The sequence below is a fragment of the Biomphalaria glabrata genome, chromosome 2 (assembly GCF_947242115.1).
Source record: "Biomphalaria glabrata chromosome 2, xgBioGlab47.1, whole genome shotgun sequence".
In the NCBI taxonomy this organism is placed as follows: Eukaryota; Metazoa; Mollusca; class Gastropoda; family Planorbidae; genus Biomphalaria; species Biomphalaria glabrata.
The window spans coordinates 17,882,864-17,902,649 of NC_074712.1; the positions used below are offsets into that span (position 1 = coordinate 17,882,864).

General features: G+C 36.5%; 1 protein-coding gene across 2 annotated transcripts in view; it reads right to left on the bottom strand.

Annotated features, from left to right (window-relative positions):
* Positions 1-19,786, bottom strand: part of LOC106072555 (glutamate receptor ionotropic, NMDA 2B-like) — a 196,244-nt gene that overhangs the window by 16,896 nt on the left and 159,562 nt on the right. For both annotated transcript variants that reach the window (XM_056019524.1, XM_056019522.1), the window contains exons 4-12: positions 19,248-19,462; positions 17,923-18,030; positions 16,289-16,419; positions 13,715-13,901; positions 11,295-11,430; positions 10,314-10,531; positions 8,984-9,119; positions 7,328-7,505; positions 1,118-1,243 (exon numbers count right to left, since the gene is read on the bottom strand). In XM_056019524.1, coding sequence (XP_055875499.1) covers positions 1,118-1,243; positions 7,328-7,505; positions 8,984-9,119; positions 10,314-10,531; positions 11,295-11,430; positions 13,715-13,901; positions 16,289-16,419; positions 17,923-18,030; positions 19,248-19,462 — 1,435 coding nt within the window. The remainder of the gene's footprint in view (positions 1-1,117; positions 1,244-7,327; positions 7,506-8,983; positions 9,120-10,313; positions 10,532-11,294; positions 11,431-13,714; positions 13,902-16,288; positions 16,420-17,922; positions 18,031-19,247; positions 19,463-19,786) is intronic.

A 19,786-nucleotide genomic window follows, 5' to 3' on the forward strand; every position in this document is an offset into this window, starting at 1 on the left:
CTCTTATCTATTTGTATGTAGGCTACACATTATTAGTTACGCAATTAGTGTGAAAATAGTCCGGCACCAGTTGATTTTATTTTAATTGCATATATTTTGAACACTAACTTTAGATTGCGTGTGACTAAAAGAAGAAAAAAGAGACAATTGGCAGAAGTAAAACTATTGTTGCCATTCCATAGGGTTATAAATAAATATCATGAGTTTTTCTCTTCTCAGAGAGTGGGAGTTCTAACGTCCAGAACTAAAAAGACTTTGTACTCTTTCTTTGCTTTTTTTTTTAAATACAAAAAGGGAGGAATATCGTCTGCCCTACGTAATGGTTTACATTTCTCAATCGCCAGATTTTTTTTTTTAAGGATACCTCAGCTTTTTAGCTTTTGTCTTCAGTTGTCGAGCTGTTTAAATCCTAAGAATCCTTGGGCCTTTGCCTCTTTTTTGGGCATCGCCTCTTTTTTGGGCTATTGGCCTCTTTATTGGGCTTTTTTTTTAATAACAAAAAGATGCATATTTTATTAGTAAGCGTACAAATTAAATAGATACATTTTAAAGTACAATGATTGTAAAACATGGCAATGCAAATAATTACATTTAGGTTGTCATAATATTTTAACGTTTTAAATTGCTTTGTATATGGAGTTATTTTTTTCCAATAGCATATAATGAATATTTTTGAAATTTAAGGTTCTTAAAATATATGTGGTGAGAATGTCAACAATAGGTAATTAAATAATTAATTATCGCCAGATTTCATTGTCATAAAATTATCGAGAGTACTGGTATGTATGCTCTCCACGTTTTCTCGCTTCTTTAATAACTACCCTGACAAAATTGAAGTTATGAAAATAGTAGAGCCCAGATTATGTATTAAATATTATTATTATTTTCTTTAAATTCCCAGCTTCCAAGAATAAACGAACTTTTCAAAAATTATTATAGGACTAGATAGATTTAAAATAAAATTAAAGTATTGTTAATTGGAGGACACGTTCTTGTAAGTTTTATTTGAATATAAGTTACCCACTTGAGTGATGAGTGTTCTATTCTCCCCTACATATGTGTGACATGCGCAGTATGGTAGATGGGAATCATACTTCCAGAGTTTTACCTCAGTTACCTCTCATATGTGTCAGTCCACGGTTCAGTCCATAGGGACTTAACCATTCAAATATCAGGATGGACGAGCCGGTAGCATGGACACTGAAGATTAGGATAAGCGACCAGGAGGCATAGTCATAAGGCTCTGTTGGGATACGAGAGAGGTGAAAACACACAGAAAGAAACAGTAACAGAGAAAAAGATAGAGAAAGAGATAGAGACAGAGAAAGACACAGAAAAAAGAGATAAAGGAAAAGAACAATAAAGAGTACAAGGAAAAGAAATAGAGAGAGGGAGAACAGAAGAGAAAGAGAAAGAAACATACTTTATATAAAATCTAAGTTCAATAATTAAACTTCAAATACAAATAAACATTCGTTTCAGAGAAATAACTCAATTAGTTGCTTTTTTTTTTAAAAAAAGATAAATCCATTGTATTAATAAACGTCACTTTCTTTATTTCAGACATTGCTGAAAATGAACCTGCAAAATATGGCCAATGGTACTTTGTATGTATTTTTTTTTGTCTTTTCTTTTTTGTAAAAGAAAATAGATGGATTTTGTACGCTAATTCTATAAAACTATTTTTAAACATTTTGAAATTTTAGAAGATTGACACACACTTGTAAAAATGTTGAAACAATTTGTTATATGAACTAGACTTACTAGACACTTAGATCACTTTAAAAAGTTCGTAAAAAGTGTAAAAAAAAAGGTGTTATGGAGGCTGCAAGCAAAGAAAATATTTGTACATGTAAAGGTCATGAAAGTGCGACGTTAGATTAAGAAACAAGCCAAAGGTCAAGGATGGGAAAAACGCCATGAAGAAGAAATTAAAACGACGTCATCACTTCAAATGCAAATTGTAATTTAACAAAAAAAAAGACTACAAAAAAAAAAAAAAAAAAAAAAAAAAAAAAACAAATAGCCCAACAGAAAGAAATTGAAAATTCTTTTTTTTTGACGCTAGCCAGTGGCTACCTTGATGTCTTCTCTTTGTCTTGGGCACTGCCCAGTCGAACAGGAAGATAACTGTAGCCGTGACGTGAACCAACAGAACCATAATCAGCATCCAGGAGAAAAAGTCAAAGGGCTCTGAAAGAATGGAGGGACTTCATTTGTTGAACAAACTCTCTGGTTAGAGGCGCAGCCATTTCACACCTGCTCAATACGTGCCTTCATATTTTACGCACAAGATAAAAGACAGTAGTAGGCCTACATAAACTGAGTATTATATGGTGCTAGCCTTATATGACCCGCGGCCTGCGGGTCATATTTTGGTATTACTGATCTACTGGTTTGAATTTAGATCTATGTTGAACATAGTAATGTTCCATTCACATTTTTTAAACATTTGCCACGAAAATAAAAGTAGTTTGTGACATATTTATATCAAATATAAACTACTTTGAAAACGGGTTAACCCGATTTGTAAAAAAAAAATGTTCGTTTTTTGATAGAGATACAATTTGGTACTTTTTGTGTATTTTTAGAGCCTTCCGGTAATGGTTGACACATTAAACATACATTACGGTCTCCCGTCATGATCTAAGGAGCATTTAAGCCAAGTTTTGTTTTTATCAGATTGGTCAAACGGTTTTGATTTCTATGCGAAACATACATACATACATACGCCTTTCTTTCTGCTTTATATATTACATTAATAATACGGCTTGTCTTCGAGTCCGAAGATTAGTGAGGAGTGCAGTATTTCCCGTGGCTGCGCAGCCCCAGATGTGACCTACATATTTTGCCACATCAGGGGCAAGCATAACCATTGTCCGCAGGTGGTCGATTTAGATTTTCTTTTCGCCGTCTGCGTTTGTCCTCGGCAGCGGATTTTCTTTTGGTTTCAAATGTGTATCCCGCGGCCTTCGTGAGTGACCTCCAGCTGTCTCGTTCTGAGGCCGCATGCAACCAGGTGCTCTCTTCTATGTCAGCCAAGGAAAGTTGGCGCCTAAGCTGGTCTTTGAAGCGTTTCCGTGGGGCGCCTCTGTTACGTCGACCACCTTTTAGCTCACCAAAAAAAGACTGCCTTTGGCATACGTTCATCTCCCATACGGGATACGTGCCCTACCCAGCGTAACTGCCGGACCATAAGAAGTCCCTCTATACTGTCCATACCGGCGTTCGCAAGGACATCGTTGTTTGTAGTGCGGTCTTGCCACCGTATGTCCATGATGGAGCGCAAGCATCTTTGGTGGAAGCGCTCAAGAAGTCTTAGTTGTTTTCTGTATAGCATTATGTATAGTATGTTAATCGACTTCTATTGACAAGCCTCGTAATAAAAATGTAGAAATGTCCTCAAGGTCTTACAATCAGGGGCGATCTTAGCAATGCGCGGGGCCCAGGGCGAGTGTCATGCGCTGGGCCCTGGGCGAATGTCATACGCGGGACCTTGAGCCGTAATGGTAGACTATATATAATGTATCATTTCACGCTAACGGACTCGTCCGCCTCTAATGCTGAAGGCCTTATTTTTTGTTACAAACATACTACCTTACGTCAGTTAGCCAAAGGCAGTCTTTTTTTAGCTATATGAACTCGAAATGTTCTTCACTATAACTTCTGGATCTGATACGTCAACAAAACACTATGTAAAAGACATCTGCTCTTAGTGGCTAACGTCAAGGGAGCAGTCAAGGATGACTCGAAAATATGCCCTGAGGTCTATAAGCTCGTTTTGAATAAGTATATAAGTATGGATGGCTGCCTGGCCGCGCGGTATGCGCGTTGGACTATTGTTTGGTTGTCTCGATGGTCCCAGGTTCTTACCCTGCCGGCTGCCACCCCCGTCGTCCTGCGGGAGATTTGGACTAGGAAGTAGATTATCCAAAACATTTTACAAACATTTGAACGTGATTTACAGCTGAGTTTTATTACCAAAATGTTTCCAGTCGCAGAAGCTTTCGTTTACTAATTGGCATCCATTAGCTCTCGTGCCAAACAACTTACTAGGAAAAGAAAATACTGTCTTTAGTCTTTGGTATAAGAACAAAGTGTACGATAGGAGCTACAGTGGTCCATTGACTTTTGGTAGATCCGACTTTCTAATGAAAAAAAATACGTCCGCGTTTTTTTTTGACACTGAAACACACGTGTCTTTTCTTTTCTATGTTGGACCAAAGTAACAGTATATTTAGTGTATACTTATCAATTATTTGTAAACTGTAATGCGACATAATACTACTCTATGACTCTTTATTTACGAAGTAAACGATTTTGATTGGTTGCTTCCGGATAAGCTTTTTTTTAAATGCAAAGCTAAACTGTTAAGCAGTGATAGCCGCTTCAAATGTACAGGCCATTAGATACTGTCTTTACTAAAAACTGAACAGTATTTCGAAACCAAAAATGTCATGTTAAGAGTTTACATGGTCATTGGTATCATATAGATGCCAGGGAATTATAAGCAACAAGTCCTAGTTTATGAGAACTGGTCTGTTTTCGAACCTGACGGTCACGAGAGAATCTCCGACCGCGGGGCCCCCCCTCAGGCGCGGGGCCTGGAGTGGTTGCCCCATTTGCCACCCTCTAAGTCTGCTACTGCTTACAATGTTTACAAACGTTGTGATGCTAACTTTCTAGATGCATGGCCAATAGATCTTCAAAATGACTGACAGACGTTTCTTAAGTCTAAGTAAACTTGGTCAAGTCACTATTGAAGAAAGGTGCATTGGTAGGTCATCGCCTTTATCGTGTCAACTGCAGCAAAATATGTAGGTGGCAAGATATTTGTCGCCTCGTAAAGCCTGCACTATGTGACCAACTGGAATACATCGCTAGACTTGAAGGGGACTCGAACTCTTATCTCGATGTAGACATGGAGTTTTTAATTCAAGAATCGACTCGAGCTGAATGTCCACAGGCAGCAGAAGACATCTTCCCAAACACCCCCTCCCCACATGTCCACAATGGATGTCGGGCTTTACTAAATCAATTTTTAAAATTTCATTCATCTTGACCTTGAACAAAAAAAGTTTGTACAGTATACAAATTTATAAAACAGTCAAACATCTATACAGCCATGTCACTGTCGATAAATTTGACTTACAGCAGATCAAAATTTTAGGAACCATTGGTATCTAGTGTGTTCAAAAAGTTATAGGAAACAGCAACATGTCAGTCCTCCAGGAAGACAATGATAACACTGCTAATGTCGCTGGGCCAAAAGACTCGGACACGTATCGATCTCAGGATCTCCCAGAGTGCCAGCTGACGCAAAGTTTTCCAGAGCTGCACCATGTAACCATGTATATGAGGTCTAGGATTAATCACGAGCTGTTTAGTGTTCAGATCAGTGCCAGAAAATGAACAATTATATTGAACAATTATATCCATTTGGCTTAGGTTCAAAGCCCAAAGGTGTTTCCTCCCTTCAGAGAAACTTAAAGGAAATCTAAACAAGTAAATTTAAATTGTTTAAAAATCCTTTAAAAAAACAAACAAAGCTTATCTACGGGGAAGAACTCTGCACTTAAAAACTCTCTCAGTAACGTGGAAGTTATTTCACTTATTCGATACCACAGAAAGGAATTAAATGCCAAAATTTGTTTATTTGATAATTTTATTAGGTACAATAAAATAACATTAAGTTTCAAACTGATCCAAATATATGTGTGTGGAAGAAATAATGTGTTAAATTATGTAAGGGAAACAAACCTTATATAAATAAACATATTTATGAATACAGACTGATTAATTTCCCTTGTTAGAATCCAACAGCAACAAATGAACTAATTAGTTAATTTTTTAAAATTCATGTCTTGTCTATGCCAATGATTTACTGTGTAAAGTATCAAGTTGATGAGAAAATGGATGAGGGAGAAATAACGTGTACAATCATTTTACCAGACAGACAGACAGACAGACAGACGATGTTATATAATTTAAAAAAAAAAACAAACAAATCTTGAATCTTGAGGGTCAGCCATGTCAAAGACTTAAATATACAGATAGTACTTTTCTTCTAATAAAACAGCTTAATACCAACTGCTTAGAAGCGCTGTCCCTGAACACATTTCACTTTTTATTGAAGATTTTTATCTAAAGCGGTTAACTATAAATAACTATTTTTTGGTGTGTCCATGAATTTCATGGCAGTATGAATTTTAAAAGAGTTGCTATATTTTTTAGCACTATAAAAACACATTTCTAAGGTATTTCGCTTGTAGCAAAAAAAAATTTTAACTTAGAAGGCAACAGTTATTTCTCACAATATTCAATTTTTTTATAACTTTTTTTTCTTTAAGTTTCTTTATATCGCCTCCACAGTCCTCCATAAAGCATTCTTTTCTTTATCTATGTTACTGTATTTTATGACTTGGGATTTAAGCGGATCTTACAAATCCATGGAGAGATTACTGATCTTACAAAATTATCGTGAAAATCCAAATTAAAAAAAGATACACATTTGTACTTATTTTGCCATAAAACTTTAGATTGACTGTACAAGGCGCGTGCATCTGGATATACACTCTTGGCAGACCTTGTTTAAGACATATGTAATATGTAATATGTATTCTTGTGGGTACATCTTAATGTACACTTAGGTGTCTGTGTGAACATAAAGTCTGTGTGTAAGCTTTGGTATGTTTGTAAATTACATATAAATGTCTGTGTGCATATTTGCGTATATTTGTATACAATGCCAGATTTAATTTACGATCGCAGCCTAACGTCTTCACTATTTTTGTACAAACTTATACAAGTGCTTAAAACTGCATTTAATTTTTTTTCAAGCCATGCATTAATTTTATTTATTTGCCAATCATTATTAAGCCATCTCAAAATTAAAAGCGACGAGAAAAACATAAATTCTAAAAGTTGTGAAACAAATCACACTCTTGGAAAGAAGTCTGAGAATTGACTTTAACATTCTAGAGTTGCGAGTTCCTGTCTCCACAATTGTACTGCCAGATAATTGAGTCTGAAGATTAAAAAGAGCTCGGGAAATGGAAACCTTTTTTTTTTTTTTTTGAACAAAAAGAATGGAAGAAAAACAGATGCTCAAATGTCCACCAACCTAAATCAAAAGTCCATCTACTTATTTATTTATGTCTTTAGTTACTGTCCTTATTTATTTTGTATCTCGAAAAAAAAGATTAAAAAGAAGGAATCTCTTTTAAGAAGAGAGAAAGTCTCCTCCATTTGAAAGCTCAGTAAATAAACGATTTGGCTGGGCTGCCTCCCAAGCTGGGCATCAGTAAGGAGAACAGGAAGCACTGACCTAGAAAGGCTGTTGGCGATATGGCGCCGTCACGTAGCGCCACAATGATCTTAATGCCAGTCTCCAAGTAGGGCACCGAAAAGTTCACGGCGCTGGCCCTGTCCGGGTTGATTTTGAATGACGTCATCACTATGTCCGCTTCCTTTGTCAACAGGGCTTTGACCAGGCCATTCCAAGTCTGGGAAAGAAATTTAAAAAAAAAGCACAAAATGATTTCGACTTTCAACTCGGTCGAATTTCGATTTGGAAATTAGACTAGTTATTAATGTCTTTTTAATGTAAACGAATGTGACCTTAAGTTTGGGCGCACTCACTGTCTCTCAAGACTTTACATTATGTATATATATATATATATATATATATATATATATATATATATATGTGCGTATGCGTGTCTGTGTGCGTGTGCGTGTGTGAGAAAGAGAGAGTGAGGAATCTTATTTAATCAGAAATAAACTAGTTCATCTGGTATTGTTACAATTTTAAAAAAAAATTAAAAAGATAAAAAATAATCAAAATTTAAACGAATACTTAAAATAAATATTATAAGGGAAAGAATCGCACAAATACTGTTATATCTATCAATACTGCAAGGTTCATCTCCATTCTTCTATATAAAACACAATTCATTTATAACTACTAATTAGCGCACGAAGGGCTTTCACTAGTACACGTGTGTGTGTATGTGTGTGTGTGTGTTCGCTTTTAATGTTATGATGAATCATCAGAAACCTTCTAAGTGGGCAGGCCCAAGAAAACCTGGAAGAGGTCAGTGATCAGTGAAGCTGCTCAGAACTGAGTTCGGTGGACAGGTGTGGGTGCTCTTCACCGGAAGTTCACAGGATTAAGTAAGTAAGAAGTAATTATTTAATTATTTTTTTTTAGATTTATGTATTGTCTTCGACCATGAATAATTGTGCAAAGATTCAACTTGATCTGTGTGAGAAAAGACGCGTACAAGATTTGTACCAGACAGACAGACAGACAGACAGACAGAGTGAGCTAATAAAATCTTTGTAAAGTTTACCCCAACCTCAAATTTAAATAAAAGGCAGATGTTATTAAAAGACACGCTCAAAGCTATAATTAAGGGGTTAGTACTCTTGCTATGTATATGTAACACACAACAAATGCGAAAAAGAGACAGCCTACAGAGACCTCAAAGGAAATAACTAAAAAAAAGACAACTAACTAACTAGACTCTGGTATTTGTTCAGTTTGTGCTTTAAAAGGACATTCACAGACAATTATAAAGAAAAATTAAGAAAACAAATTAGTAATTCCCCCCTCCCCCCTTCCAGACACAACATAAACTCTGATGCATATTTTAGCAATAAGTCTGCACAGCGACGTTCTAAATGGACGCGCTAATAGACGTCTAGACAGGATGCACTCGTGACTATTAGTTTCTTTTCTTAAATCAAACGCCATATGAAAGGGCAGACAACTAACTCTATATTAAATATTAACCTCTTACGTGTCAGATAAGATAAGAACAGAGTCGTTCAGAAAAGTTACATTTACACAGAAATAATCCTTCTTGGGGTCAGCTCAGTTCAGTTCACCATTTTATAACACGGTGTCGTGACTTGAGAAAAAGGTATGAGAACCACTGGCAAAGTGAGTAAATGTGTAAATTTAGATAATGTCACTGACCTTATTGACCAATAATCCCCACTGACCATCATAAACTTCCTTGATTTCAAAGTCAAAGTTGAGTTGTTCGCTGAATATCTTCAGTAGGTCCATACTTAATCCAGAGCAACATTTGAAGATTGTTTCGTTACTTAGTCTACACAGAATACATTAGATTGTTTCGTTACTTAGTCTACAAAGAATACATTAGATTGTTTCGTTACTTAGTCTACACAGAATACATTAGATTGTTTCGTTACATAGTTTACAGAGAATACATTATACAAAATATTTCATAATTTGACATATAAAACAATTTTAGTCACATCAATGTTAACTTGGTGTATAGTCACTGTATAGTATTCAAGTGTATGTTGTCATGAGTTTGGATTATTCCCCTTGGAAATGGAGATAATATTGCAATGTTGTGTATCAAATCGTATGTTGTGTAAATGTTGAGCCATTGTTTTTGCTTCCTTAGTTACTCACGTGTTGCTTTTAATGTTTTTTTTTAAATTATAATTAACATTAGATTTTAAAACTATGTTTTTTTTTCTTCATCTAATATTGAACCTTTGTGAAGATTGTTTGAAGATCTAAATGTATCATGCAGTTCATTGTCTCTAGGTTACTGTGTACTAAGTGTGTAGTGACTGAAATCAAAAGTATTGATGTTCCTCAATTATACTCAGGCAATCAGTCATACAAAATGTGTGTGTGTGTTTGCTTTCAGTATTGTGATGAATCGTGTTGAATAGTTCTGTTGGTGTTCATTGATCACAGAGAGGTGTTCATTGATCACAGAGAGGTGTTCATTGATCACAGAGAGATTGATCACAGAGAGGTGTTCATTGATCACAGAGAGGTGGTCATTGATCACAGAGAGGTGTTCATTGATCACAGAGAGGTGTTCATTGATCACAGAGAGGTGTTCATTGATCACAGAGAGGTGGTCATTGATCACAGAGAGGTGTTCATTGATCACAGAGAGGTGTTCATTGATCACAGAGAGGTGTTCATTGATCACAGAGAGGTCGTGTCTAGCAATACAACAGATGTCTATGTAATATAATGTATTGCCTGACTCATGAACCATTACCGAATAGTTTAACGTATTATTATAATAGTTTATTTATTGGAGATTATTATAAATGGTACTTATTAATAATTAGCTTTTTGGTGTTGATAAATGGGGGAGAGAGGGGGAGAAAGAGAGGGAGAGAGAGGGGGAAGAGAGACAGAGAGAGAGAGAGAGAGGCATCAGGCATAAGTTATTTGGAAGGGTCATGACATCGTGATGACTATGATTTAACCACGTGACTGTCACACAAAAAAAAGTGTCTCTACTAACAAGACTTTCTTCTCATTCCTCTGGTAGATGTGACATGGCAGTGACTTGTCATCACATTTCCCTTCTTCTTCCGGCTGCCGGTAAATGACGTACGGCTCTTCGTACAGCGTGGCAATACGGAGGAACGCCCTCTTAGGTTTCCCCGATGGAGGAGTGGAGCCCCCGCCTGGCCACGTGATCTCCGACATCTTTAAACCGTTTACTGTCCATCGACCAACCTGTAGAGCAAAAAAAAAAATGGTCCTTTGATTGCCGTCATGATATTGTCCACTCTTGGTGTTCACATTGTCAAACTTTAAACTGTCTCTAATATGTTCTATTTTATTAGCTGTTCGGCATTTTTTCTTTGGACTCAATGCTCTAGATGAGTGGTTCTCAAAGTGTGTGTGTGTGGGGGGGGGGTGCATGTATCCCCAGGGGTACTGGAAATGTTTGAAGGGGGTACGTGATGCACCGAAGGCGCGGCGGCTGAGCTGTAAAGCGTTTGACTTCCGAACCGGCGGTCCAAGGCTCGAATCCTGGTGTAGGCTGAGATTTTTACTTTCGGGACCTTTAGGGCGCCTCTAATTGGTACCAGATATTAGTTAGCCCAAAGTAAAGGCAGTTGGTCGTTGTGCTGGACATATGACACCATCGTTAACTGTGGGCCATTGAAACAAATGACCTTCACATCATCTGCCCCATAGATCACAAGGTCTGAATAAGGAACTTTATTACATGATGCACCTTATTAAATAAGCTTGTTTTTAAATACCTAGGTACTATGTTCAGTTAATAAATGTCAATTACTGATAAATAATATAACAGATTTAAATTAAAATTTTATTAATAATAATTTTAAGAATAATTTCTACAACAATCATGAAATAAGATATTACTAGATCTAGTTTTCAAGCTTATTCGTGAAACAAATACAATATGAACACAAACACAATTTTAAAAGGTTTCTGAGAAGATCAAAGAAGAAAGCTCTAGTTCTACCTCTTTCCATTCTGTGGTGTTTTTACTGCCACCCAACCACTGCAAGTTCCAGATGATCAGGTCTGTCTGTTTCAGAGTTCCATTCTGATTGAACTTCAGATGTGTTTCTCCTGGTATGGACACATTTAGCATGTGTCTGGGGGAGGGAAATAAGGAAGGTCATAATCATTCTGCATGTTTTTATTAGATTTATAGATAGATCTATTTCATAATTTTATATATAATGTTTTTCTTTTTTTTAACATGTTATAATTTTGAATTTCATGTTGAAATTTTTTATTTCATGTCTCTTTTTAGCGGCCCCCGAAAGGGGAAAAGACGCTATTAGTTTTGTGTGGTCTGTCTGTCCGTCTGTCCGTCCCGTTTAGATCTCAGAAACTAGAAGAGAAAATGAAAATCAGACATCATGATATTTTAGATCATTTAAATTTCTGATGCAACGGTTACTTTTTTCTTTTCCGAAAGTGAACCATCTCATTATAAAAATTATCTATGCAAGCAGATTTTTCTGAAAAATACACCAATTTTACAACTATTTACTATTAATAGTAACAAACACGGGCGGCTTTTTAGTAGGGGAAACTACATTTCACCATATTTTTAACACATTTACGCAAACGGTTTTAGATTTTTTGTAATTTTTTTTTTACATTTGTATTGCTAAGTAAGTTCTGTCATACTAACTACTACATTGACACAAACAAATGTTAACTATTTTTTGAAGAGAAAAAAAATATTTTTATGCAGATAAGTTGGACAGAATTTAAAACAACAATTAATAAGTAGTTTTTCATATTATTGCATGAACTGCAGGCATGTACAATGAATATAGAACACTCAACCAAGTGGAATTTCTTTTTTTTACGGAAATGTTTTTTTCTTGAGGATTTGAATAAGAGATTAACCCTTTACAAAATAATTAGATCAATTAGATATTCATTATAAGAAATTACTTAGGCCAGGTTCACATCTAACTTCACATTCACCTATCCTTTGGTCTGCTTGACCGCTGGGGCACCATACAAGATCTGTCAACCCTTTTTCTCCATTTTTCTCTGTCATTTGTCTTTGATAGAATTTCATTCTGATGTTCTTTCTGAAAATATTGAAACCTACCTTTTTTCCTGCCTGGGTGGACCACTTCGGGGGTCGATTTTGAGTTTGTGTTTTCACACAAACTGTCTTTGTAACCTTGTTGATTTCATATTGCCGTTTTATATTTTATGTTGTAGTTTTATATTTCATGTAATGATATTTTCAGTGTCTACTTTGTTATATGTCATCATTTTTAAAATTAAAATTACAATTTTATCATTTTCTACACTATATATATATACCAAAAATATTACGAAGTGTTATACACTGTAAGTTATAAGATTTATATTTATGTAATATGTTCATTATATGTCACATTATTTAGGGAGGCCAGTAGAAATCGTATTTAAGTCTCATAATTTATTTTTGGTGTGTTTTACTAATTAAGACCCTTTTTTTATTTATTGATATTCAATATTAAATTTACTTTGTTTTGATTTCGTATTGTCATTGTAACACTATTATATGGTCATTATCATGATTTAGTTTTGATTCTGCATCAATATTGCATTGTTACTGTGTTTTTAATATGTTGATGTTATGTTAATATTACATTTTAGATGACTACTTTACCAATCTAGTGCTGCTAAAGTAATTAGAAATATCTAAAGTATAAACAAATACTGCAAGCTTGCTCATTTTAAAACACTCATACACAAAACACACACTTGTAAAAAATGATTTCAAATGCAAAATGCTCGTTAGCACCATCTCTATTATTCCTACTTTTTAAATCAACCATTTGAAGGGAGCAAGATATTAACCGAAGTGCTCCCATTCTGTGTCTATTCCACTCGTGACCAATCATGTTCAATGTCTCTAGATTTGTGTTGCTATTTGAAACTCACACTAGTTAATCCTTTGTCGCCTTTCAATTCATTCAGTCTGCTGGGCGGATTTTGAAGATTATGTAATAATTGTGTTTCTTCTCTGCATTATCTAATTTTTATATTTAATACAAGAGAAGAAGATGCCTTAGTCTCACAGAGAATATAGTGAACTGCATGTGGATTAAGAACTTAATTGTAGACGATTCTCATTTGGGAAGTCCTGCTTCCAGTGTCATCATGACCTTATTATTTCATGGCGTGATGCTAGCCATCAAGTCTCAATGATACCAAAAAAAAATCTTCTGAACACCAAATATTTATTATATTTCTGCCAACTACCTCAGCATGTCACGCTGATCAGGTGATGAGAGTAGTTATTAGAAAAAGACTCTTCCATTGATATTGCATTGTGTGTAGAAAGATTTTCTTAATAATATCTAGATCTTGTTTAAAAACGAAAGATGAATCTATCAAATAATATTTAGAACAATGAACCTGTACAAAATTTCACCATCTTGCCACACCGGAAGTTGTTCTGCATCGCATGAAAACTTTGGCTGCAGTGTGATGTTGGTCAGTAGGCCAGGTTTTTTGCTGAGTTCTAAAAGTGTGTAGAGAAAGACCTTCATGCCCCACCGCAAGGCCTGCTTGATTGCCTGTTTGTCATAGTCGAAAGTTATCCCTGAAAAAACAACAGCAATCAAACAGATTTCGAGTTTTATTTTGGCCAAGTATTGTTCAGCATTATGACATTATTCAGAATGTACAAGACATATATAAGAAATAGGACATCAGAAACTGATACATTCATTGAAACTATGTTCTGCTCGTCGTTTTGTTTGGTTCTGACAGTTTGAGACCCCCTCCACCGATCTCTCTTCTTCCCACCATGCTACCATGTTGTCATCGGCTCTTACGTATAGCACGGGATAAAAGACAAGGAGTCGGGTCCTCTTCATAGAACGGGTCTAGCCTAAATCTTCTTCATAGAACGGGTCTAGCCTAAATCTTCTTCATAGAACGGGTCTAGCCTTAATCTTCTTCATAGAACGGGTCTAGCTTAAATCTTCTTCATAGAACGGGTCTAGCCTAAATTTTCTTCATAGAACGGGTCTAGCCTAAATCTTCTTCATAGAACGCGTATAGCCTAAATCTTCTTCATAGAACGGGTCTAGCCTAAATCTTCTTCATAGAACGGGTCTAGCCTAAATCTTCTTCATAGAACGGGTCTCTAGCCTAAATCTTCTTCATAGAACGGGTCTAGCCTAAATCTTCTTCATAGAACGGGTCTAGCCTAAATCTTCTTCATAGAACGGGTCTAGCCTAAATCTTCCTTATACAACGGGTCAAGCCTAAATTCTCTTTATAGAACGGGTCTAGCCTAAATTCTCTTCATAGAACGGGTCTAGCCTAAATCTTCTTCATAGAACGTGTCTAGCCTAAATTCTCTTCATAGAACGGGTCTAGCCTAAATCTTCTTCATAGAACGGGTCTAGCCTAAATCTTCTTCATAGAACGGGTCTAACCTAAATTCTCTTCATAGAACGGGTCTAGCCTAAATCTTCTTTATAGAACGGGTTTAGCCTAAATTCTCTTCATAGAACGGGTCTAGCCTAAATCTTCTTCATAGAACGGGTCTAACCTTAATTGGGATACCTCCCCCACCAAAAAAGGGCAACTTAAATACCTAAACTTGACCTATAAGGGAAAGAAAAATTAAATTGCAATCTAGCCATAATAACACAAATATGGTTGACAAACTCCCTTCGGGGTGCGGACGAGATACTCCACATAACTGTTGATCGAATTTAATTTATGTGTATATTTTTTACTGAAGGGGTATTTAGAGAAGACTATGTTGAGAAACGCTTAGCAATGCCCATTCAATCCACCAAGTGCTCGCTGTCCACTGCTTCGGTCATTGGTTTGTTGTTCCTAACAGCTGGTTCAACTAAACCGGTGTAAATAATTTAAAGTTCCCCTACCAGACCATGCAGTCTATAAGGCAGACGATGTAAAGGTCACCTGTTTCTATGGCCCACAGCTAACTAGGGTGTCGGGGCCAACATAACGACCAATTACCTTAACTTTTTTCCAAATTAATGTCAGGTACGTATTAGAACTGGATCAGCCCAGAGGCGCCCTAAAAATACAGGAATTGAAATCCCATTTCTTCACCAGTATTCGAACCCGGGAACCTCCGGTTCGGAAGCCAAGCGCTTTACCACTCAGCCACCGCGCCACCAACTAAACCGGTGCAGGCGTATTAAATTCTAAAAGTAGAACTTGAAATAAAACACAAACAAACATCTTTTAAAATAAAATTTGTATGTATACATTTATATAGATTCAACATGAAAGTAGAAATGTGTAGAAATATAAATGCAATGATAATCAAAGCACAATCTAAATCTAACTCACTACAGATAGATATTTCTGTCAGACGTCTCTTGTTGGTCTCCCCTTTCTTCCATTTTCATCTAAGTCTTTCTTCACTTTAATTACGCAAAACCACACCCTAACCCAAACTCTTCAGCCTAGACAACCCTAACCATCCGCTCTCCATTTCACATGCTTACATCATAAACACTCACATACACTCCATAAAACTCACCATATAAATTATTAGTCCATTACAGAATATCTGCTAATCTCAGAAGTAGTCTTTTCATACACATAATATTTTTATATCTATTTATAGTCAAAGAAAGATAAAAGGAAGAATAGATAAACAAATAAAAGAGGAAAAAGGAAGAAAAGTAACAAACAAAGAAAGAAAAAACAAACAAAGAAGAACAGATAAGAAGAAAGAAATAGAGACAAAACTAATTAAAAACAAAAGGTTTCTTTATTTAGATACACATATATATAGATAAATAGATAGATAGATAGATAGATAGATAGATAGATAGATAGATAGATAGATAGATAGATAGATATAGATAGATAGATAGATTAAGAGAGAGAGAAAGAAAGAGGGAGAGAGTTGAAAGGAAAAAAAAAGAATAAAGGAAATAATCAAAGCAAGTTGAACTTAAAAAAAAAAAAATCTGGCGTGCTAGTTCCTACCCATAAGTCCTATGGGCAGTTTGGTACTTTGCCTGACGTTCGGAATGGCTGATCGACTCAATATCCAGACGTAATCTTTATCTGCTAGACTCAAGTTCCTGGCCACGGCTATGACGTCAAAGGTCATGGTGCTGCAAGGACATGGATAAATTAGTACACCATCTTGTGACAGGGGACACGACAATTCGTGCACTGACATTTCGTTCACCCGACAATTCGTTCACCCGACAATTCGTTCACCGACAGCTTGCTCACAGACAACTTGTTCACCGACAGTTGGTTCACCACAAATCGTTCACTAACATATTGTTCACTGGATAGCAACATATTGTTCACTGGAGAGCAACATATTGTTCACTGGATAGCAACATATTGTTCACTGGATAGCAACATATTGTTCACTGGATAGCAACATTTTGTTCACTGGATAGCAACATATTGTTCACTGGATAGCAACATATTGTTCACTGGATAGCAACATATTGTTCACTGGATAGCAACATATTGTTCACTGGATAGCAACATATTGTTCACTGGATAGCAACATATTGTTCAATGGATAGCAACATATTGTTCACTGGATAGCAACATATTGTTCAATGGATAGCAACATATTGTTCAATGGATAGCAACATATTGTTTCATTTGTTTACATTAAAACTTGTAGCTATTTTTTCAACAAAAATTGGATTGCTTGAGATCGGGCCTAATCTGAGTTTCTTTATTCTTTTTTGGGGGGTTAATTCTTTGTCAATGAGGACAGAATGTGATAAAAATGTAGGTCTTCTTTTACACTCAACCGTCAAGTAGTCTTATTTGCCCCACCCACATTGGCTTATCTTCTTCATAGCGGTCCAGATGTTTCATTGACAGACCTGTTCCATCCTGCCGTTATTGTCAACACTCTTCCTCTACCTATACCTCCCCTTTTTTTTTATCTACCCATTCAACTGGATACTCTAGTTAACACCTAGCTGAGTGCTAGACAGAATGGCGGCTCTACTGTCATTATAACTTTATCGGACAGGGAACCATTACTTATAAAAGGAGAAATGGTTCATGGACAAGTCATTGTTTTTTTACATTCATCTTCGTGTTTGCAAAGCATTGGTGAAAGTTTTTGTATTAAATTGTTATCTTTGAGTATTTTAAATATATATATAACTTTTTTGTACCTAACTTAATAGACCTATTTGACATTGTTCACTATAAGTAAAGAATGAACAAAGAATTAACAAAAAAAAATTAACATGAATAATATTTTTTTTTTGGAAACAATAGCTACAAAAGTTTTAATGTAAACAAATTAAACACGCGACAAGAATATAAAATATTAACAATATGTTGCTATCCAGTGAACGATTTGTCTGTGAACAATTTGTCAGTGAACCAACTGTCGGTGAACAAGTTGTCGGTGAACAAGTTGTCGGTGAGCAATATGTCGGGTGAACGAATTGTTGGGTGAACGAAATGTCGGGTGAACGAATTGTCGTGGAACCATTGTGAAAATCTCCTCTACCCCTCCCCCCAGACACACACAAGCTCACGCTCTATCAGCTCCCACCCCCTTTTTCAAAACATTTGTAATCCCCCTCCCCCATGTCAATCCCCCCCTAAAATCAAAATGACCAAACCTGGTACAGTGCATTAAGAAAACTCTGCTGTCTGAACCTTTGATCTTGGACAATTGAATCGATATGTCTTTAACGTCTTTCAGATGAATATGGGAGATAATTTCCAAACTGAAATGAAAAAAAAAAAGTTGTGTGAGATAAGGACATCAGGTTTTTTTAATTTCTTGTTTGTATTTTGTGCTAGTTATGTCCCTTCCCTTTTTGTAGAGATCTTTTGTGTTTAAGTGTAATCAAGAGGCGCATTTACACGTGTGTTTGTTTGACATGTGTGTTTGTTTGACATGTGTGTTTGTTTAACATGTTTGTTTGTTTGACATGTGTGTTTGTTTGACATGTGTGTTTGTTTGACATGTGTGTTTGTTTGACATGTGTGTTTGTTTTACATGTGTGTTTGTTTGACATGTGTGTTTGTTTGACATGTGTGTTTGTTTTACACGTGTGTTTGTTTTGAAGATTATTTCCACCTAGCAATCCATGGCGACGGGAAGGATTTGCATCCGTGACCATAAAGATTACAGTCCAAAGCGCATATCACATGACCAGGCAGCCAAGTAGATTGGCAATGTCTTCACAGTATATTGACATATTTCATAAACCACAATTCATGGTCAGAGTTGTAAGACGTTATAACCATTGCCATTTCAAACATTAACAGTCTCAACACATACGCAGTCAATAATCCTGCTTCATAAACAGGGGCGGCATCAAATGCGCTATTGGTTTTAAGTGGTCTGTCTGTCACTCTGGCCGTCCTTGCGTTTATCAATTTTATATCTCAAAAAAGTAGGAAAAAGAACAGCTCTAAGTCCGTGTGTTCTGTCTGTCCGTTAGTCTGTCTCAAAAACTAGAAAAACTGTTGAAAATCCAATTTTATACAAACTGTCTGCAATAGGAAATACGATGAACGAGTCAAAGACTTTTTGTAGTCTTTGTTTTTTGTTTCTTTAAATCACCTTAAACGCATTCCAACCACACAAACCAACATTTTCAACCACTCAAATACACACTCTAACCACACAAACACACACTCTCCAACCACACAAACACACAATCTCAAACCACACAAACACACACTCTCCAACCACACACTCTCAAACCACACAAATACAAACTCTCCAATCACACAGGCACATATTCTCCAACCACACAAACACACTCTCCAACCACACGTGCACATACTCTCCAACCACATGGACAGGATGCATACAGCGGATAAATTGCTTGTCTTTCCGTCTCGAAGTGAGCATACAAATCACTCCACCAACTTTCCTCCGCTAACACGCCCACATCACTCACCACGCCTCTGCACCTAGTCGTTGGCCTACCTTTCTTTCCTTGCCGATGCGGGCGCTGTCACTGCTCTCTTCTGACTCTCCTCGACCATCAACTCGAGGGCCGTGACGAACTGCGTGCTGCCTATCACAGGGCAAGTCACGATAGTAAAAGCAGTCCAGTTGTATCTCTCCAGCATGCTGACCATGGCGGATGCCTGATGCTCTATGGTGGGGGCTAGCTGGATGGTACGATGCAACTGAGATGCCTGAAATAAGAGAAAAAAAAACAAGTAAACAATTTGTTGTCCAACTTTTCTTGTCTCAACATGGAGGCCACATCCACTCCCTTCTATATTGAGATTTTCATACATGGAGGCCACATCCACTCCCTTCTATAGGGAGATTTTCATACATGGAGGCCACATCCACTCCCTTCTATAGGGAGATTTTCATACATGGAGGCCACATCCACTCCCTTCTATAGGGAGATTTTCATACATGGAGGCCACATCCACTCCCTTCTATATTGAGATTTTCATACATGGAGGCCACATCCACTCCCTTCTATAGGGAGATTTTCATACATGTAG